Raw genomic sequence first — 23,958 nt, 5'->3', positions numbered from 1 at the left:
CAATCCATTTTCTCCATTCCATAATATAACGTTCTTGCGAATGATCTTTCAAATAGGCCGAAATCTTCGCCATCTCTGCCAGGTCGGAAACCTTTAAAGTCCACTCTTCTATGGTCGGCAGTTCCTCAGGTCCAGGGCAGGCTTCTTGAGGAGGGGCCTCACCACTGCCTCCTTCAAGGTGGCAGGGAAGGTACCCTCCCTCAAAGAAGCAGTTATTACTGCCTGGAACCAGCCTCGTGTCTCCTCCCGGGTTGCATATACCAGCCAGGAAGGGCACGGGTCCAATAAACACATGGCGGAACTCAGTCTCCTCATGATCCTGTCCACCTCAGCTGGGGTAACAGGATTGAATTCACTCCAGGTAACATTTTCTAGACCGCTTGATTCCTCAGTTCTTACCAGGAATATTAGTCCTAGGAATTATATAGTTTGGGGCTTGTTATGTACAGTAAGACACCAGAGACAAAGAAGCCTGGAATATTTACTGTATGCAGTGGTGGGATTCAGCTGGTTTGCGCCGGTTCGGGAGAACCAGTAGCTAAATTTACCTGAATTTGGAGAACTGGCTGGCTCCTGGAAGTCCAGTCTAGGCCTCGGAGACCTCCCAGGCTTAGAACAGCCCACTGGAAGTGCATGATTCCACTTCTGGAAGTCTGTTCTAGGCATTGGAGGCATGGAGGAGGCCTCCCAGGCCTAGAACGGTCCACCAGAAGTGCATGATGCCACTTCCAGAAGCCCATTCTAGGCATCAGAGGCCCAGGCCTACATCACATAATAGAACCGGTTGTTCAGGTTTTGAATCCCACCACTGACTGTATGCCTTACATTATTCATACCTGTAACCTATATCAATATCAATACATGAAATTATGCAAGCTAACCAACAGGAAATCAATACAGATCTTTAAGAAGGGCCATATACCATCCGTTTCCTTGCATCATTTTGCAGGGTAACTACTGTATTTTGCACCAATTTCAAATATGCTAGCCCCACGTTCAAAGCATTATACTAAGCAAAAGAGGCTGTAACATCAGATATAAATATGTTAAAATATGCCTGGCCACAGCTGCTATCTATAAATCTAGTAACTAGTAAGGTTGAAGCAACATCCCCAGACTGATCTTTCAAGCAGAGGACAGTCTTGTCCAAACTAGGAGGAACTGAAATTCTGAATTTTTAATTTCCTATTGGCTAATAGTACCACTATCTTGCTCGCATTTTATTTTACCTTGTTCTAGCTTTTTTCAGATTATTATTAAACTGATCACTTCCTTACAATTGGTTGGTAATGAGTAACAGATCTAGATATAATTGGAATAGCAATGATTCCCCATTCTAAAGCCTCAAATGGAAGACAAGAATTATCCAATGAGACATCAAAGATCAGTGCCTAGATAAAGTACATTATCTGGATATAGCCTGGCAAAAAGAACTAGAACCACTTTAAAATAATGGCCCATGTTCTAATTTTGCCACACAGTCAACATTGGTAATGTTGTGAAATTTAGGAAAATCAGTTTGGCCCCTCATATGCTACCTATTAAGCAGTTTCAGAACCATATTCTATAGAAAGCCTGATTAAAATGGATCCAGAAAACTAATTTCATTTGAATGTATCTGAAACTGAAAGGTTGTGTCTTCTTGATAATCTTTTCCAGGCTACTTGATTTGAAATATGGTTTCTTTAATACAGTTATTTAGGTATTGGGACCACATTTTTCCCTCAAGAATGTATTGATCACTACCCTTAACCATGGAGCAGTTCCACCCTGACCAATTGAATTTGCCAGAAGTGATAAGAATCAAGTATTTTGTTAGTTGTGGTTCTCATCATTCAAATACTCAAGAGGTCCACATCTTCAAGATTTATAAGCTGAAACGAAACAAAGGGAATGGGACAAGTGGTTACTAAAGCATATCTCTATCTCCTGCACAGCTATGGAATTTAAGTAGAAACAACCAGCCAAAGTTGTCTGCAAAGTTGTCTGCAAAGAATTATGCAATTTGTTTCACTTTGTTCTTCCTTCCTTCTGTATTTTAATAAAGGAGATGTTGTAGAGTAACAGTGCTGGTTAATGAGGTCCTCCATGAGCACCTGTATAAAGGGGTTTTGGTATATTTGGATGACATTTTAATCTACACCAAAATGAAAGCTGCGCCTGTCAAATTAGTTGGAGCAGTTCTGAATAAGTTCTGTGCAGCCAAGCTCTACACCAAGCTTTCAAAATACAAGTTCCATAAAGAAATGATCGATTATTTAGGCTAACGTATCTCCCACAAAGGAGTAGAAATGACCCAGAAAAAAGTGTGAGCTGTACTAGAGTGGGCACTGCCATGCATCTCGAAGCAGCTGCAGAGTTTCCTGGGCTTCACTAACTTCTATCGGCAATTCATCCCCTCTTTCGCACAGATCACACTCCCCATTACTAACTTGCTGAAAATGAAAGGGGAGAACAAGCCAAAACCCAGCCAGCCATTGACGTGGATTATGGAATGCCAGGCAGCTTTTGAAAAACTAAAAAGACTATTTTTCCATGGAGCCGGTGATCAAACACCCAGATCCAGAAAAACTGTTTGTCATCCAGGCTCATGCCAGTGATGTAGCGGTGGTGTTGGAGCCTGAATCTGATGAGGAAAATGAGCTGGAATGGGACTTTATGGAGGTTGAGGGAGAGGTGCTGTGGCTTCAGAGGAATGTGGGGAAGAGCAGACAGAGACAGGACAGGGCCTTTCAGGATTGGGACAGGATGAACAGGAGAGACAGAGTTCAGGCAATGAACAAGGGCCACCCCCTCCTGATCCTAGAGCACAGAGAGTGGAGAGAAGGAGGGAACAACGCAGGCAGGCTCAACTACTCGGGAGGAGAGTGTCCCGCCCCTCTCCACAAGGTACACCTGGAGACTGAGACTTAAGGAGACACTGTAGGGAGAGGCATTTGTTGGGAACAAACACTGATTCCTTGGAGTTTTGTGTGTTGTTGCTGATCTCATTCGGTGTTGTGATTTCTGCTTGGAAACCCAGAATCTCTGACCATTGGACTGACTGACAATGCTGCTTGGATATACAAAGACCTCAGATTGTATTTTGGCTTCTCTTTTGAAACTTGCTCAGGAAAGCTTTTATTTCCACAGACCCATTAGATTTTGGATGTATGTGTCATTCCTTGTTATCTCTGTGGCCTTGAGTAAATTCCTCTTCTAATCAGACTGTGTGTGAAACTATTTGTAGCCAGAGGCGGCTGAAGGTATGTGTGTGTCTTCCTTTGCTTTGAGGCTTGCCAGAAATGTGGGAACATTTTGGGAAAATTTGGAGCAATTAAAGAGCAGTTTGAATTGCCAGCTGACTGCATTGCCTCTGTGCTGTGGCCGGCGTCATCACAGAAAGCTATGTGGCCAGTTGCCTCATTTATGCAGCAGTGAAACAAAGGCAAGGAAAAATGCCTGGCCTTGTATAGGTGGTAGCCAGCCCTTCAGCATCCTGGAGAGAGATTTCTATGGATTTTATCATGGAACTACCGGAGAGTGCTGGATATGCTGTCATTTGGGTAGTGATAGATTTATTCTCTAAACAAGCCCACTTGTCAAAAAATCCCAACTGCTAAACCCTTAGCTAACATGTTTGTTCAGCACATCTATCGACTGCACGGAGCCCCACAATGCATAATATCAGATTTGGGGAGGTCCAGTTCACCTCAGAGTTCTGGAGAGCCCTTTTGGACCTGCTAGGCACAGATCAAGGCCTGCCATCTAGTTATCATCTGCAAACAAATGGGGGCCAGAATGAACAAACTCAGTACTAGAACAATACCTGACATGTCTTTACAGCTGGCTTTTTCTGTTGCAGATGCAATAGAAGAAATCAACCCTCCAGCAATATGGAACTGAAATGCACCTTGAGATGATCTTACTGCATAAGCAACCTTATCTGTTTCAAGCATCAGGAACCCTAGCAAGAACACTGCAGTCATTTCAGACTATGTGATTTGGCATGGCTTGGTTGCTACACTGGATCATCACTAGAGGCTCTCTTATATAGGAGTTGGCATGGCTCGAACCTTTGTGGAATACTATTATGAAGCCATATATGGCTTTTTTTTGCCCACTATCAGTATGCAATTTTTTTTTTACACTCCTGGAAGTTCACACTCTTTTCCATACTATTCTTCAATGGAATCTGTTGGTGTTTGAAGTTGAGCAGTTGTTGATAGTTATATATCAAGTTTATTTGCCCTAGGAACTACTAGTTTACAACTTAATTCTCGCATCAACTGTCCAGACTATCTCTGTATCCAACAGCAACCAACATTTTGACATCATCAACAGAAAGCAAACTCCCAAGCAAATTCTGAAAACAATATGAATCCAGGTTTATCTTACTGGTCAGGCAAAAAATAACCAAGTAATCTTCTGACTATGAGAGGGTCACAGTCTAATTACTATTCAATCATATGCATGGGGATAGTTATCAGCTTGGAAAATTCATGGCTATAATGAATAATATAAAATCCTGCACTGTTCCTGACTGTCAGTTTAATGTGGACCTCAAACCCAGGACAAGGTACCAGGGTAATCTGGTGCCACATCTGAGATCACACACTCAATCATGGTGGACTATTGACTGGAACATGTGGTTAGTAAAATGGAATACAACAGATTACCATTATTCTATTCCTATGCCCTCTAATGCTAGTTTACTAAACCGCAGAGAAGTTTGTTTTAAAAAAAAGGGCTGGGAGAAATGAATCTCTCCCTTTCAATCAATCAAGTATCTGACTGATGCCACATCAGTGCTTTCACTAAAGATTGCATCCTGAATAAAATGCTTTACTACTGCAGCAATTGACTTTCATTTTTTCTTTGTTTTGTTTTTAAATAACTTCCTGCTTTGTTAGCCCTATGTTTTATACTGAACTGCAGTATAATGATTTCTTTAGAAAAGTCCATTTATTCCACAATACTGCCTTCTGCTCATTGTTCTTGCTGCTATATTATTACCTAAAAGCTATACATTTGCATGTAACAGACACGTTACAAGCAAAATACTTTTGAAAGAAGGCATTTCAAAGACAAGGATTTTACTCTATACATTCATCCATAAATTGTTTCGGCCTGTGTTATTTATTCACACATATATTCTGTTCACATTCTCAATTCCTTTGTCATTGCTTTTAATTGCACTAATATGTTGATTAAAATAAGTTTTTAATTTTCATGTCTTTGTAAGCAAACTCAATTATAAAACAATGCAAAATTTGGATAGTAATTCCAATAAACACTTTGATCTGAGAGAAATTATCAAATCAATTTACATTGGATTTTAGTTTCTTCAGTATTTCTCTTTTAAAAACAAACTTAATATGGACTGCTGTTCAAAGATGGGAAAGTAAAGAAAATCTCAGTGGACATACTAAATTTTTCAACAGATTATAATCAGGTTTTTGAATGCTAAGCATGATGTTATATGCTTAGACAAGGGGGGACATGATAGCAGTGTTCCAATATCTAAGGGGCTGCGACAAAGAAGAGGAAGTCAAGCTATTCTCCAAAGCACCTGAAGGCAGGACAAGAAGCAACAGATGAAAACTAATCAAGGAGAGAAGCAACCTAGAACTAAGGAGAAACTTCCTGACAGTTAGAACAATTAACCAGTGGGACAACCTGCCTCCAGAAGCGGTGAATGCTCCAACATTGGAAGTTTTTAAGAAGAGACTGGACAGCCATTTGCCTGAAATGGTATAGGGTTTCCTGCCTGAGCAGGGGGTTGTACTAGATGACCTCCAAGGTCCCTTCCAACTTTTTATTATTATTATTATTATTATTATTATTATTATTATTATTATTATTATTATTATTATTATTATTATTAATAATAATAATAATAATAATAATAATAATAATAATAATAATAATAATAATAATAATAATAATAATAATATAGAACCATGGCCTCAATTTGTGATAATACTGTTGGATAATGACAATTGAATGAATTCCTTTTAAAATGCTTTTGTCTCTAGAATATGTGATAAGATATGCTATTAAATTTATGAACCTGTTTATTATGAAGATTTTGTAACTAATTTGTGAAGTTCATACTTCTGTTGACACTTCAGAAACTCATCTGTGTTCTCATTCTTGCAAATAAATAGCTACAGAAAGTGAAGTGAGAAACTTGTGCAATGGAATCAAAAATAGAAAATAAGAGCTTCCTATTTTTACTGAGAGAAAGACTATTTCAATAAATAAATAAGTAACTACATATGTTGATTTCAGAAGATGTTGGCAAGTTTTCTTTTTACCACATTTCCAAAATAACAAAAATTGTTTAAAATACCTAAGCAAGATATGGGAGAAGGTTAAGAATAATTCCTTGTTGGCAAGGAAAAGCATTACATGTTCAATTTCTGCAAAAGATTGAGGGGAATAAAGTTAAAGCTAAGACCTCACAGTGTCTGACAACTGGAATATTAATAAAAGAGGAAAAAAAACTGGAGCCTTAATTTTGGCTGTTCAAGAATAAACTATTTGAACTAATGAAATCAAGTCCAGAACTGAAAAATCACCCAATGTTTCAAGTGCAGATTGTGCAAAGAAGCAGAAGTAGTAGATCACATTTTGTGAAATTATGCATATTGACAAAATTTCCACCTGTCAGTCACAAAAGCCACACTGTGATTTCAAAATATAACAACAACAACAACAGCAACAACAAAAACAACAACAGGAAAGTTGAAGAAAGAGACCGAGGGACTAATTCTGGCTGCATAAGACCAAGCCTTAAGGACCAATGCATACAAAGTGAAAATTGAGAAGACAGCAACAGACAGTAAGTGCTACCTATGCAAAGAAGCTGAAGAAACAGTGGGCCACCTGGTAAGCTGCTGCAAGAAGATCACACAGACTGACTACAAGCAGCGGCATGACAAATCAGCAACAATGTACGTTGGAAGATCTGCAAGAAATATCATTTGCCTGCAAGCAAGAACTAGTGGGACCATAAAATAGAGAAAGTCATAGAAAATGAAAGAAAGTTAAATTGCTCTGGGACTTTAGAATTCAAACAGACAAGTACCTGCCACATAACACCCTGGACTTAACAAGGGTTAATAAGAAAGACAAAAAAAATCTGGATAGTGGATAGGGCAGTGCTTGGAGACAGCAGAAGAGAAGAGAAAGAACTGGAAAATATAACAAAATACAAAGACTTACAAATAGAAATAGAATGACTGTGGCAAAGGCAAGAAAGGTTAGTACCAATAGTAATAGGCACTTTGGGTGCAATCCCAAAACAACCTGAGCACCACTTGACCACCATGGGCATTGACAAATTCATCAGTCAATTGCAAAAGGTTGCTTTACTGGGAACAACTTCATTCCTGCAACTATGTCTGTATATCATCAAACATCTACAGTACATCTGCCTATCTCAGGTCCTTAGTAAAGACTCAATAGGTAGACAAAAATGCCAAATCCAGTCGGAACATCTGACTGACTGTGCAATGATCAATAATAATATAATTAATCATAAGCTGAAATGAATTGCCCTAGGGTAGCAAATATTAACTACTCATTATTCTAATTAATGTTAAGAGAAAACCTTGTTTAAACTTCAAGTGATAGTTTTCATTTAAATTTAAATTTTCATTATCTTCTTTGTGGTAACTTTTGAAGGTCAGGGTTTTTTTTTCCAAATACTGGTGGAGAAGACTTATTACATTAGCTTTCCACTGATCATTAGAAAATTTATGGTTTCTGCTAAGGCATTCAGAGAGGAATCAATACACACATATGTACCATTAGAAATTTCAGGATAATAGTTCATATCTCTAAGTCAGGCATGTCAAACTTGCAACATCACATGATGTCTTGTGACGTATCGGGACTTTTTCTCCATTTCCGGCAATGGGGTGGGTGCGGTTTTGGCGTGACACATGGGCTGGCAGTTTGACATGCCTGCTCTAAGTTATTTCTTAAATACTGCAGGATAAAGCAATCCTTCAATGATGAACAATGTTTTCTGCATTTTTGTGGCCAATAATTCAATACATTTCAGTTATAATGCCTGGATGTACAATCCAGAGTCAAATTGAAAAAGTTTACTTGCTTAATGCAATTAAGATATTTCATGTTTATTTCTAGTGAATATTCATAAATTATATCAGAGAAAGAAGAGTCATTTATGTTGCCATCCTACCAGTTTTGATGTCCTTTTATGTTAGAAAATTAATTTGGAACATAAGTTTGTTGATTTGATTTTACTCAGCAATAGCTCTGGCTGGTGTATAAGTTAAAAATAACTGCAGTATCAAAAACTGAAACAACAAAAACAAAATAACCAGAATGGTGGAATGTACGACATAGAAACCAACATAGTAAAATCTGGGTGGGCATCCATCCCACCAGAATACCCCAGAACTGGAGGTAGAAAGCCACAGTTTCAAGACTTGTGTAAAGAACTGAAAAATCTGGACGGTTCAAACCCTTGGGTGGTCTTCCAGAAAAGCTTTATAAGTGATAATTGGCTTCTTGAAATACACACATAAGTTCACTGGTAACTACTAACTCTAGTAAAATCTGCTCATGTAGCAGAGGTGCTATCGTGGTGTGCTCAAAACTGCTTGCACCAGTGCATTCTGGACTTGCTGTAACTCTTAATGACCTTCAAGGACATCCTCATGTATAACACCTTGCAGTAGTCCACTTGTGTGAGGATTAGATCCTCATGTATAACACCTTGCAGTAGTCCACTTGTGTGAGGATTAGTGTCTCAGTGACTATAAGAAGTGATTCATAATCCAGGAAATAATATATTTGGCACACTAGATGATGAATCTGTGCAAAGGTTTTCCTGGCCACAGGTACCCCCTGGCCTGATTTTTTTTAATGCAAGCAGAAGAACCTTTAAGTATAAAGGATTTTTTAATCCAAAAACTGCACTATAATACATGGATCTTTTAAGATGCTTTATTAAACTATTCATACTGAGTAGCTTTATCAAGCTGGGTAGATGATAAAGATGATAAAACCATAGGAAGATTTTCAGAAATTAGAACATGGCCTATATTAGAAATTAGAACATGATTGATATATTTTGCTGCATCTTTGTTTATAAAGCAACTAGATAATAATAATTAATTTGAAGTTTCTAGGAACTGAGTTAAAGTGGTTCATCTTAATATCTTGCTAAATATGAAGAAAAAAATTCCATTCAGTGACTCAGTGCTTGAAGGCAGTTCTTGTATTTGATCCTGTAAGAAAAGAAAATCTGAGCTACTCACTGGTAGAGAATCTTCTGGAATAATTTCCTACTATGTGACCTAGAGTAAACAAAATTATATGGCATTCACGTGGTCTCAAAGTTCAATAGATTTACTTGTCAGCTGCTTTAAGAAAGCAAATGCTGATCGATATCGGAATTAGCTATCATGATTGCAAAATCTAGCTGCTGGACAATCATTGTTTCCATAATTTTTCATTTACAAAATATGTGTTATTCTTCCCAAAGAATAATGCTTTCTGTGAAAGTGCTTCCAGAATAATTGTTAAAATAAATAAATAACTAAGAACAATTGAATCAAGGTCCTCTTTAGGAAAATCAAAGAATGGCATGCTACAGTCAAACTGTATACAAAATGCACAGATATTTGAAATAGTCTATGATGACTTCAAAAAACTATTTTCAAACAATGCAATTGACAACTAAATTAACCTAATCCACACAGCAAATTCACATAACAAAATGAGATTCATGAAGAATCTTGCAGAAAAAAAGGAAGGCTTAAAAGTTAAGGAGGGCAAGTTCTGTTTTAGCCTTATTAGTCCTCACCCAATTTTAAATGTATTTATTTATTGAGGACATTCTCCTCTCCATAGGTCAATCCCTGTTTCAGCCTCAGAGACAGTCTAATTCTGTGGCATCTATCTCTGGAACTGGAGCCAGAAGGTATGATGGGGGCAGGAAGGAGCAAAACGTGTTGCATATTGTACAACTCACAGTTCTTTGAAAGAAATATGTGTTTGTTTTTAATCCTGGCTTGTTAGCACATGTATATTCGTCTTCTTAATATTTATTAGAAACATTAAAAAAATAGACAGCAACTGTTTTAACAAAGGAGAAAACAAAAACCTCAGAGGCCTCTGTTTGATAGATAAATTCCTAGATTTGGTTTCAGGATTATCTTTTTTTAAGTTTCAGTTTTGTTTTGTTTATATATACAAAATATATAAATGATATATATTCTATATAAATTCACAGAACTTTGGCCTCTTCTTACAAAAACATCTATCTATCTATCTATCTATCTATCTATCTATCTATCTATCTATCTATCTATCTATCTATTATCTATCTATCTACTATCTATCTATCTATCTATCTATCTATCTATCTATCTATCTATCTATCTATCTATCTATCTATCTATCTATCTCAGAACAATATTCTGCCAAAAGCTTACCTCTGAATTGGGGCTTACCATATCTCTACAGGGACAAAATACATCTTAAAAGCAATTCCTCATCACGAATGGTATTATCTATTAGATGTGAGAAACCTTACTGACAGAGTTTCATAACAACAGCTTGGAAATTTTGCCATTTTTTTTAAGAAAAAAGAGATTTTGACATGTTTCACTAAGGACTGTTATATGGAGATTTTTTAAAAAAGTATACACATTAAGAGAGTTTGAGATTTGTTCTTTACGTGAGATAAGTCCCCAGCCCAATAATTAAATTTATATTGTCTTTTCTTTTCTGTAGAGAAGAATGTTCTGAACAAAAGATCAAAACCTGAATTTAAATTGGGATATTATAATAAATGAAATGATCAGCAGCAGTTCCATTTTTAGCAAACAAAAATGATTTATTTGAAAAATAGATTGTAATTTCGAGAACAAATAGAGATTATTCCAGATCTTCCAAAGGTAATGACAATAGAGCAGATCAATTATTTAGCAGTAATAAGGACTGAACTGAGATAACATTCCACACTGATCATATAGATTAGTGATTAGAGGTACTGCTCCACTGATGTTTTTTCCTGCATTTACTTTAATTTTCATTTAGTTGCTTGCTATTTAGTTGTTTTTCCTCCCAAAATGTAAAACTGCCACAACAGTATCAATTCAACTGTACCATCTCTTTATTTATCCCCCCCAAAAAAAACCCTCTAAAAGAGTAGTACCATCTTTCATTTCCCATATTTTAATGATATCCTAAAGACATCATTAAGAAGCTTTTTGTCTGGAAGTTTTTCAGATAGAAAAAAGGGGTATAAACAGGAAAGTTTCAAAAGGATGGAGAAATGTTTAATAATCAAGCAACAGTACCATCTTTTATTTATCCCCCCAAAAAACTCTAAAAGAGTAGTACCATCTTTCATTTCCCATATTTTAATGATATCCTAAAGACATCATTAAGAAGCTCTTTGTCTGGAACTTTTTCAGATAAAAAATGGGGTATAAATAGGAAAGTTTCAAAAGGATGGAGAAATGTTTAATAATCAAGCAACAGCACTCCAGAGCAGTAAGACAGTTCATAACTACCAACAAAAGAAATTCTAAAACTTTTTCTTCTTTTTCTGTCGCTCCTACCTGTTTGTATTTTTAATTTTTGGGGGGATATGACTTTTCTATTTTTTAAATTTTAATTGTGCATGCAATCAATGCTCTGAAAAGAAGGTAGAAAGATCCTTTTCCAAAGAGAGAAAGAAAAAAAACTTTATAGGAAATGTCCATGCACGTATTGGAGAACTGCATTAAATGATAAAAGAACAGGTTCCCTTAAGACAAAAACAGCATTCTAGCTTTCCAGTTTCTACACTCTATATCAGGGGTGTCAAACTCAATTTCATTGAGGGCCGCATCAGCATTGTGGTTGCCCTCAGGGGGCCAGGTGGGTATTGCCAGGGTGGGTGTGGCCTACTGGGTGGGCGTGGCTAGAGTGCTTATGGCCTACTGGGTGGGCGTGGCCAGCTCTACATCGTTCGCATCAAGGGTGCCTATGGGGGCCTGGGCAGGAGTGGGACAGATCTGAGGGTCTCTGGCAGGAGGAGGGTCTCTGGGCCAGGGCCAAGGCAGTGGGGGCCGTTCCCTCACTGTTTCCAGGATGGCTTCGCGGGCCACATGAAACCACTTCACGGGCCGGATCTGGCCCCCGGGCCTTGTGTTTGACATGTCTGCTCTATATCATTAAAAGATATCATTTTAAAAAATTACAGTAAACAAACAAACAAACAGGCTAGTCATGGAAATTTAACAAAGTGAAATATAAAGTGAATGTGTTCCTTTTAAGTAGCTCCTCCTATCATTTTAACTGCTTGGTTCAGTATCATAATATAGTATAATAGTTCAATAATATAATTTGGTCATGATGAGTATAATTGAGACCTGGATCATTGCTCACTGAGAACAAGTACAACAGTACAGTAGCAGACTTCAAAAACTGTAACTATATATTTACAATAAGATCTCTACGAAGAAAGCAGCAAATTCATGGCCCATTTTTTTCCCCAGATACATTCATGACATGGTCTAGTGTCAGCAATATCTCGCAAGCAATCACATTTCTCAGTGAAAAATATTGAATGAACGTGTTGTGAATTACAATCTATTGATTATTCTGAACCCTGGAGAGAAAGTCTACAATGGTGTTTCAGAAATGCTGCCTAAGGAGACATTTTGAAATGAATCTAGGAGACATTGTTGAGAACAGACCTTGCTTAAAAGGGAAAAAAAACATTTTTGAAAAACTTTGCCAAAAGAAGGCAAAGATAGTACCAATAGCAATAAGCATCCTGGATGCAATCCCAAAACATCTGGTGCACCACTTAAAAACCACTGGCATTGATAAAATAACCCCTGGTCAATTTCAAAAGGCATCTTTTCTTGGACAGCTTGTATTTAATATAAATATATAAATGTAATAAAGTGCAATAAATATATAAATGTAATAAAATAAATAAAATTTACAATGCAGTCAGTCAATTACAAAAGGCCAAACTGTTGGATCTGCATATATACTACGCTGATACTTTACATCATCTTAGATTGTTGGGAAAATCTTGATGCAAATGAAGATCAACCCTAAGTACTGACAATTGTGATTCCACATTGTTGTGTATATACTAATAGTAATAATAAGGATAATACTACTAATAATAATTTATTGCTGCTGTAGCATTTAGATTCTAGAAATAATTGAAATAGTCAAAGGCCAAATAACTCTCCTTTAGGTACACTATATACCAAATGAGATGGAAGGCTGAAGTTACTATTTTCTGTTTTTCTATAGAAACAGCCTTGAATTTTGTATGTTTAACCGGCCACAAACTCCACCTAATTAAGAACCTTATAACTAAATATATTCTGTCCAATTTACATGAGAAGTTGTTTGGGATAATTTACTTCCATCTCAGATGGATTGTTTAAAAGAGATGACTTTTTGATCCATGTATCATGTTTATAAATATCACCAATTCTAAAATCCACAATTACACAACCACGAAACGGCATTCACGACAAAAATTGACAGATAAAAGTAATTGTTGCCAACACCAATTGAAGAAGGCAGTATGAACTTTGAAAAGCCCTGCAGAAGAATTCCATTTTATCTACCATATGAAATGATGCTGGGTGAGGCATAAAGCAGATCTTTAAGCACAGGCTTGAAACAGGGTCCTGCTATGGAAAAGCTTTGCCTCATGGTCTCCAGTCAGGTCATTTTTCATAGGTACAAGAACCATCCCCAACTGGAACAAATACATTGGATGAGGAAATTCTACTCAGGAGTAGTGATGGACTTAAAACCAGCACTTTGAAGCTGGTTAGCATAGGTGTAATGCATTACATACTATAGTGGCTGTCAGCCACCAGTTCTGAGCAGTCTTCTAAGTCAAGCGTATGTAAATTAAATAGTCTAACTGGACAATATAAAAGCATGCACTATTGTTGCCATTCTACTCCACTGTCACCAACTAGTGCTTATCCCCTTAGGAAAGAGCAAACTCACTGTAAATCATTCCCAGTATGATTTGCCCAATACCTCACAGCTAGGAGATAAGATCAGGCAGCATACAGTTCCCACATTTAGATTCTGACAGGGATAATTTATTAGAATGATCAATTATGCTTCTATCAAATGCCTTGGAATGTAATTGAGGCCTCACCAATTCCTCAGAAATGTTGTTATTGTTTCTCTTCATATTTGTTTTGCCTAATTGTAGAGTCTGCTGGTTTTAAGCTGTGCTTGCCTAGTTGTTATGAAAAAAGTTTATCAATGCATAATGTGAAGAGCAGTTTGTTTTTAGCCATATTTTTTCATCCCTATTTAGGGCTCAGAGGGAGTAATTGGCCCATGATCACTGAATTGATTTCCATGCCTACAGGAAAACTAGAAGCCGAGTTTTCTTGCTCCTGGTTCAGCACATTACTCACTATGTCACACCCTCTCTCTACCACCTCATCAACAATATTCCCTAAAAAGGGAGTAAGGGATAGACTTAGGATAATAGTTGTCTGAGAGATTCAGGGAAGTCTTTTTCAAGAGAGGATGCACCACCCCAATATCCTGAAGTAGTCTAGAAAACCTCATATCTACTTCATCAGAATCTACCAAAAGGAATCCCAGGTTTCAGAAAATGACATTGCCTCTGCTACCACTTCAGTCCCACCTACGAAGAGTTAAATTTTGAGTGAACATTGCTGGCCTTATTAGCAAAATGTTGCACAGTGGCCTATTGCAGACCTTCTTGCCGATTCATCTTTAATAGTAGGGGACTGACTGTGTAAAATTAATGAAGTACTTCTGTTTAAGAAAGTTCAGCTCTGACTGCTGAGGAAAGAAACATGTCATAGGTGCTGCACAAGATAATCAGGAATAATTTGCACAAAGTTAGACATAAAGATGATAGACACACAGATGGATAAATAGATGATAGATACATGATAGATTATGATGATAGTTAGATAGTTAGATCTATAGATATAGATGGATAGATAGATAGATAGATAGATAGATAGATAGATAGATAGATAGATAGATAGATTTATTTTTATTTTATTTTATTATATTTATATACCGCCCTTCTCCCGAAGGACTCAGGGTGGTGAACAGGACACATATAAAAATACAGAATACAAAAATTAAAAAATAATTAAATAAGGGCCTGAGCTAAAACCGTAGAATAATATAAAAATCCACAATAAAACCCCCAGCACATCCCCCATCAGGCCAGGCCGGCTTGTTCAAATAGGTAGGTCTTCAGACCACGTCGGAAGGAGCGAAGGTCCGGTGCCATCCGGAGCTCAACCGGCAGCTGATTCCATAAAGATAGATAGATGATAGATAGATAGATGATAGATAGATAGATAGATAGATAGATAGATAGATAGATAGATAGATAGATGATAGATAGATAGATAGATAGATAGATAGATAGATAGATAGATCTATAGAGATAGATAAATAGATGATAGATGATAGATAGATAGATAGATAGATAGATAGATAGATAGATAGATAGATAGATGTAGTCCTTTACTTATGACCACAATTGAGCCCAAAATTTCTATTGCTAAGCAAGACAGTTGCCCCATTTTACAATCTTTCATGCCACAGATGTTAATTGAATCACTGCAGTTGTTAAGTTAGCAACACAGTTGTTAAATGAATCTGGCTTTCCTATTGATTTTGCTGGTCAGAATATCACAAAGTGTAATCACATAATCCTGGGACACTGCAAGCTTCATAAATATGAGCCAGTCACCAAGTGTCTGAATTTGGATCATGTGACCAAGGGGATGCTGCAATGGACCCAAGTGTGAGAAACAGTCATAAGTCACTTTTTTCAGTTCCATTGTAACTTCATATGAAATAAGTCGCTAAACAAAATATTGTAAGTCAAGCATTACCTGTAGAGAGACCCCCTCCTACCATTAGAATGAAAGATGACAATGAATATCTCTACATAACTGGGACATATTCAAGTAAGTCAGAATACTTACATGAGCAAAGTTCCTATTGATAAGAAAAGGTTCAGTGCCATTGGTCCATCACACTAACTCCATATGTTCAGGCACATTATCGGTAGAAAACCATAGTTTAATTAGCAGTTATTTGAATATATTTGTATGGGAGGGAAGTAATGATGCCTGAACTCTCCTACAAAAGTATGTCTGTGACACAGAACAACAATCAGAAGTGTATAACAGTGGGAATAAAGCTTTCTGAAATAATCTGATGGCTAAGATAACTTTTGCTGGACTCTAGATGTGCACAAAGTACCTGGGTAAATAAATTGAGTTTGGAAATAGAAAACAACTCTAAAAATGCCTATACATCATGGCTGAAGCATACTGCTTAGCATAAAATTATCAATTGCATATTGACACAGCAATCACAATTATCCTAGTTTGGGAACCATGTCCAGCTATAGTCATGATACACGAATGGCATTTTATAGTTCTGACTGTATATTAAAACACCATTTAAAGTGACTGCCAGCTTATGGGGTAATAAAAAAAATCAAAATAATGGAGAATATTTGTAGCTCATGGTTGAAATGAGGGGTCATTATTACTCTCTGAGCTTGATAGTTTTCTTGCAGATGTTTCATTACCCAAACCAGGTAACATCATTAGTGCACTGATGATATTGCCTAGTTTGGGTGATGAAATGTGTGCAAGAAAACAACCAAGCTCAGAGGACAAAACTCTGTGGACAGTAATACAACAGAATTGTGTCAGGGGCAACATGTGCCATTTTAATGGCAACCATTAACAGCTAACCTTTTTCTGGATAATATTTTTTTTTCTTCCAATAAGCACAAGGAATAGGATCTGAATTTATAGCTATGACCTTTTCTGGACTCAGAATTTAAGCAGGGGAATTCCTCGAAATTACATGAATGGAAATTTCCTAGCTGAGACTTTCAGGGCAAAAGGGCAAAAGCCTAGATTTGGAAGTAAACAAGATAAATAAACAAAGAATCTGGAAGAAAGCACTAGCGTGGAAACAAAGCAACATGGCTGTTTGGTTCTATGAGGTCACCAGGAGATGCATTTAACCGAGAAGAAACTTTATTGAATCAATAAATGGAATAGTATAGAAGCAATTATTTACTGTTACAGTACATTTCTATAATGTACTATATATATAATAAATGAGATATATGTAGCAGACAATAAATACCCCAAATCTTATTTAAACAAACAAAACTTAGTGAAAATAAAGTTAGTTTTAGTACTGCCTTTAAAATTTCTGCTGTTTTAATAAAGTTTCAGTTTTATTTTGGTAGAATTTTGAGCCAGATTTCCATTAAAAAACAAGCAAAACAAAGCTGGATACCTTGGGGTTTGTCGCTTGAAATGGAGCTTTTGAACCATTTGTAAAAGACGATGTTTGTCTGTCTATTGTTCTTGAAGGTATTATATTGGCAGGAGGAGACTGAGTGTGTAAAACCGATGAGAGGCATAGTTGTACAGTCTCCTTCAGAGCTTTCAGCTGTGATTCCTGGGAGGAAATATCATGTGATTATAAGGAATAATTTATTCAGGCTTTAAAAGAAATCCTAATTTCAACCAAACCAATTTCACCAAATAAATGACCAGATACAATGCATTTAAGGAAAATTGAGACCGAGAATAATAGATAAAAATATGTTGTTCCTCACCTCAGCTGCCCAGAAACCACTCCTTGGGAAGGGAAGGGCATAGTATGATAACTGTTGCAAACAACATTGGATTAGCTAGACGTGGTCAGACAAATTGGTGGGAGTAACTCACCACCTTGAACCATAATATGGTTAGTTTGCTTTTGGCTTAGCATGTGATTTAAAAACCCACAATTTATAATTTAGTGTTCACTATGAATCAGCTCATGGTATCTTTTTCAATACTGCATAGATGAAAGAAATAATGGCTTAATGGGATGTTTGGACTCGACATGGCAGCTTTCACTTTTCAAAAGAAACATTCATTACATGTAAAATCAAAATTATGGTCATGTTTTTACAATAATATGATTTTTAGTTCTAAATTAGGCTGCCCAAAAGCTGATTATTAATAGAGCTAACAGATATGCTGAGAAGACTACTTACTTTGTCAAGAGCTGCTTTTTCTAATTCTTCCCTTGCAATTGCTAGTTTTTGTTCCAAGTCTGTAAGCTGCTGTGCCTGTGGGAAATTAAAAACAAATTAGCTAATATAAATTATGAACCAATTTTTCACACACTAAGCTCATCTAAAATATCTGGAAGAAGAATAAGGTAACTAAAATAGATCAAACATTGGGGGAAAATCTTGACAATGTAAATAGTTTCTTTAGGGAATATTGGGAAGTGTGGAGGAAAGATGTAAACAGGAAGATTTTAAAATCTCATTCTGATGACTATTTTATTATCAATTTTGAGGGACCAGAAAATATTCCATCTTGTGTTTAAATATTTAGAAATTTCATTGAAACACATATGTGATAATGCTTTCATAGCCCTGGATCAATGGAAAGTATTTTATTCATGTAAAAAAACTACAATTCAATTACATGTGAAAAGACAACTTTTCTCCATTCTTTTCCTTAAACAAAAGAACTGAAAGATCCTAAGTTTTTGCTTAACTTTTTCCATATGCTGCATCATGAGTCTCCCTATTTTACTCTTAGCCATATATTAGAATCTTGCAGGGAGAAAACCAATTAGGAGTCATAATTTGAAAAAGGAAAAATAAAGAATTCCTGTGGCTTTTCTTTCTCTGATACCTCTTCTCATTTTGTAAGAGGTATGTTAATTATTTCATAACTTTTTCTTCACCCCATACATTTTGGTCTTTGCTACCAGATAGTGATTTCATTTTGTATAATCAGCTGCTTTGCATGCCTTGCAACATTTCTGGTTGTCCTGTGAGTATGAAACAACTGCTATTTCAGTTGGCCAGTCATTTTATAGAAGATTTATGGCAACACACCATGTTTTCAAATGGGTTGCGGAAAATCTGCCCTTTGGGGCAAAACTGACAGGAGAACATTCGGTTCCCTGATATCAAGGCAACATTACTAAGTATGGAATGAAATTGCACATGATTGAGCATGCAAAAAAAATAAATCCAGATATAAGAGAGGACCCTATATAATTAGCAACTTCTGAATTAGTGAATCAAATGCATCATTGACAATAATAACACCAATATAGCCATTCCTTATAATAAATAGAGCAATGTTCCTTGTTTGAGCTTAGTGTCATCAGGACTAGAAACCTATGCTTTGAAATTGGTTAACTATTACTCCAGCAACATGAACACTTAGATCATCTACAATCCATCCATTTTTAACTACCATATATGAAAGAGAATCTGGGTACTACTGCTATTTTTTTTAAATAAATATGACTACCACAGTGATTGGTAGATAACTGCCTTTATTCCCAAATTTAAATAATTTTATGGTTATGTCTAATCTTTATGTAAAAGGAGTGGGAAAATCATAGTGGACCAGATGGTTATGTTGGCTATAAGAATTTTTATACAGCACTGGACATTTTTAGCATATGAATTGCTTTGCAAGGTTTTATCTCACAAGATATAAAGGACATTGCATTTAGGGCTCTTCGCTAAACATTGCCAAACAAGCAATTACTAGAGTTCATTGCTAATTTTTCCCAAAGTTGCCACCATCCAGATGTCTGACTTTCATATTTCCTTTATAAAATTATAGCAAGAGACAGTTTCATCCTTTACATTTTAATGTGCTATTATGATAAGCCAGTGGATGGAATAAAAAAAACTGGAATGTCTTACCTTCTACCACAATTAACAAAACATTCAAAGCAAAATAAATATAAAACTAATTTGGAATCCTTCTACAGATATGGAAAGTAAATTAAGACAGTTAAGGGAAAAGTTAAATTCTTGGGTAATAGTGCAAAACTATTAAGGGATGCTTCATTTAATGAAAATTTGTGCACAGCACCTCTTGATAGCTGCTTGATAAAGCAATATGATTCCCTGGCCAGTTTTTAAAATAAAGTGAAGTTAACACTTCTCTTTGCCTTATATTACTCTGAGCCTCTCATCCAGTTTTCTAGCAACTAGGAGAACTGGACAAGAAGCTTCATACTTTGTTGAGGAGAATTGTGTCTCATCCTTGAGTGAACTAGAGGAACTGCACTGCATCTGTGGCCTCCAGGGTCCTTGTTGGGGCAAAATTCAACTGCTTGGTACAGGCCTAAGGACCTAGGACCCAAAGAATTAACCATAGTCCAGGCGTACATTATAGCTGCTCTCAAACCATGCAAATCTGGACTAACTTGACTAAAATGTAACTTTGTGTAAATTTTTTTTATAGCTCAGTTGGCAGATTTCAGAAATGAAAATCAGAATGAAGAGTCAAGTAAAATCTGAGATGTTGCTTTTGTTTGCTGCAGTTGGAAAAAATGAAACATGAATAATTTCTGAATTTCTACATACATATACTAGAACACTAATTAACTATTTGAATTTGTTCACATAAGAATTGAGATAAGAATTTAAAACATTCCTGGTGAGCAGTTTTATATAATTTTAGGATTGCATTTGTGGCAAGTGTCCAGATGTGCAATTTTACATAAACCAGAATGTTCTAGATAAAGTACAGAAGTGTCCAACTTTAGTTTCAGTTCCAATAGGAAAGGTAAATTGAAAAAAAAAGAGGATGATAGTTCAGCTATGATGTTGATGATGAGTCTATTCATGCATATAAGTATATACTTTAACATTTTTTTTGTATTTGCTAAACTGGGGAAGATCATTTTATCAGATTTAGAGACGACATAAAATTGGATCTGTAGCTAGCAACCTAGAAGGTTGAAATAAAATTCAAAGCAATCCTAATAGATTAGAAAAATGAGCTGAACATAAAAGTATCAAAGTTGACAGAGAAAAAAAAACTCTGCATATATCTCATGCATATATTTTGAATGGGGGATACCTAGGTTTGTAACAGTATCCGTGAAAAAAAGATCTCAGAATAAGTGTATTATAGGGGTCACTAAGTGTAATGTAGCTGGGGGAAAAAACATGGGAGTAAAAATTACATTTTATTATATTGTAGTCAGCCCTCACCACCAACATTGTTTGAATGTCTAGTTTTCACACCATCAGATAATAAACAGGTTCACAGAAGGACAATAAAGAATATCAAGACTAATTGAATAAAGTTTGGATGCAATAGAGCCTTGGTGGAGCAGTGGGCTAATGCCTCCTTAAAGTAACACCAGCTGCCTGCAATTAGTGCAGGTTCGCATCCCACCAGGCTCAAGGTTGACTCAGCCTTCCATCCTTCCGAGGTAGGTAAAATGAGGACCCAGATTGTTGGGGGAAATTAAGCTGACTTTGTAATAATGCCGCTTGGGGGGTGTGTGAAAGCCCTAACAAGCAGGCATATACATAGAATGAAGGCTACTGCTAAGCTTGTAAGCCACCCTGAGTCTTCGGAGAAGGGCGGGATATAAATGGAATTTTTAAAAATAACAAAAAAAACCTCTTTATCTAAAATGCTATAGTGCAGATGAAATTCAAAAACTGTTCTTTGTCATTCTAGAATGCAAGACACGAACAAATGCCTTTAAATTACAAAAGGGCATATTCTGATTAAGTAATAGAAATAGCTTGATAGCAGTAAGAATAGTTTAATGGTGGAATCAGTTTTCCCAAAAGTTGGTGGGATCTCTTCACTGGATATATTTAAATGGTGGCTAGATGTTCTTCTTTCAGAAATGTTTTCCTTTGGATTCCTGACCAAGTGGTTTCACCCAATGGCTTAAATAGTTTGACTACCAAAAGTTAAACTATTTTCTAAAGCACCAAAAGGAAAGACAAGAAACAATGGATATGAACTAACCTAGGAGAGAAGCAACCTAGACTAAGGAGAAAATTCCTAATGGTTAGAGCAATTAACCAATGGGATAGCTTCAGTTTCAAAGGTTTTGGGTGCTTAATCACTGGAGGCTTTCAAAAACAGACTGGACAATTATTTGTCTGAAATGGTATATTTATTTATTTTATTTATTTATTTATTTATTTTATTAGACTTATATACCGCCCTTCTCCCGTAGGACTCAGGGAGGTTCACAAGGTTTTTTTTTAAAAAACAATACAGCAAATACAAAAAATAAAAACAATTAAAATGATTACATTAACCTTGAAATAAAAACCCCAATTAAAATACAATTAAAACCCCAATTAATACTCTCAGTCCAGGCCAGAAAGCTCAAAGAGCCAGGTCTTCAGGTCCCGGTGGAATGAGTGAAGGTCAGGGGCAGTCCTAAGCTCTACAGGCAGTTGATTCCAAACGGCTGGTGCACCCACAGAGAAGGCCCTCCTCCTGGGTATTGTCCACTGGCAATCTTTTACCGGTGGTACCCTGAGAAGACCCTCTCTGTGGGAGCGCACAGGACGAAGGGAGCTTGATGCTGGCAGCAGGTGTTCCCTCAGATATCCCAGACCCAAGCCATTTAGGGCTTTATAGGTCATCACCAGCACCTTGAATCTCACCCGGAGGGCAACCGGAAGACAATGCAGCTTGCGGAGCAGAGGTGTTACATGGAAGTATCGGGAAACCCCCATCACAACCCACACAGCTGCATTCTGCACTAGCTGAAGCCTCCGGGTGGTCCTCAAGGGCAGCCCCATGTAGAGAGCATTGCAGTAGTCCAATCGGAAGGTCACGAGTGCATGAGTGACTGTGCGCAGGGCATCTCGGTCCAGGTAGGGTCGCAACTGGCATACCAGGCAAACCTGGGCAAAGGCCCCCCTGGTCATGGCTCCTATATGGTCTTCAAAATTGAGCCACGAATCCAGGAGGACGCCCACGTTGCGAGCCCTATCGACGGGGGGGTAACACCTCACCCCCTTCATTAAAGGTGGAATGGACTGGTTAGTCCAAGATGCCGGTATGCACAGCCACTCAGTCTTGGCAGGATTGAGACGAAGCCTGTTTCTCCCCATCCAGACCTGGACCGCCTCCAGGCAACAGGACATCACGGCGAGGGCATCACTGGGTTGGTTCGGGGTGGAGAAAAAAAGTTGGTTCTCCTGCTTGAGCATGGGGTTGAACTAGACCACTTCCAAGGTCCTTTCAACTCTATTATTCTGTGTTCTAAATGATTGCTTTCAATTGTATGAACTATGCAATATTGGTCATTTAGGCAATCAGCAGGATTGCAGGTATTTTATTGTTACATGTTTGAATTTTTAACTGCTGATTGGTTTGCTCCATTTAGTGCTATGAATTGGTGCACCATATATGGATTGCACTGGCTTTGCAATTTAGTCTCACATATTTAGAGAATATCATACTAGGGAAGTTTGAACAGAGTTCAGTAAAATAAGATGAATTTCATAATTCTCTTGCTTTCAAAACGTCCAAAGCTTTCATTACATTTTTCTTTTTGTAAACATCTGTCATACTTATAAAATCATTTTATAATTACCTAGGCAGTTTGGTTTACTCTGCCATGTAATTTTATAATTACATAATCCAAGGCTTCCTCTAATTTAAGCCAGTTATACATACAAGCAAAAGTTGTTTTAAATAAACGTTGTATATGTGTGTGATTACTTCTGATTGCCCATTGCCTTCTTTCTAAGCCAGAAATAATAAACCTAACATAATTTAAACTGTTTTACTCCTTTGTAAATAGCAGATCAATTTTGGTGTGGAGGTAAACATTGTTCTATTTATAATTTAATCTTACTTCATAGTTAGTTATTAACCTAGTGCTGTGCACATTTACACATTTTAATCCACAATTTAATTTAAGTGATTGAGGCTAGTGTCTGAATATCTTGCACAAATCCCATTTGTTCACAGACCATTGAATCAAAAGGGTGGTAATATCAATCTTGCTACCACTTTACTTTTATAACCACTTTACTTACATTCTTGTAGTGAAAAGCTATTTGGTTGAAGAGATTGGTCATTTAGATATAGACCA

The 23,958-nt window shown here is 36.8% G+C and overlaps 1 protein-coding gene across 1 annotated transcript in view; it reads right to left on the bottom strand.

The window, feature by feature from the left end:
* Positions 1-23,958, bottom strand: part of LUZP2 (leucine zipper protein 2) — a gene marked incomplete at both ends in the record, with an annotated part of 438,735 nt that overhangs the window by 56,301 nt on the left and 358,476 nt on the right. Inside the window, 2 exons of the mRNA XM_083349683.1 lie at positions 17,344-17,508; positions 18,095-18,169. Coding sequence (XP_083205809.1) covers positions 17,344-17,508; positions 18,095-18,169 — 240 coding nt within the window. The remainder of the gene's footprint in view (positions 1-17,343; positions 17,509-18,094; positions 18,170-23,958) is intronic.

This window comes from Vipera ursinii, assembly GCF_947247035.1.
Source record: "Vipera ursinii genome assembly, chromosome: 1".
In the NCBI taxonomy this organism is placed as follows: domain Eukaryota; kingdom Metazoa; phylum Chordata; class Lepidosauria; order Squamata; family Viperidae; genus Vipera; species Vipera ursinii.
This window is presented reverse-complemented; position numbering and strand designations above follow the sequence as displayed.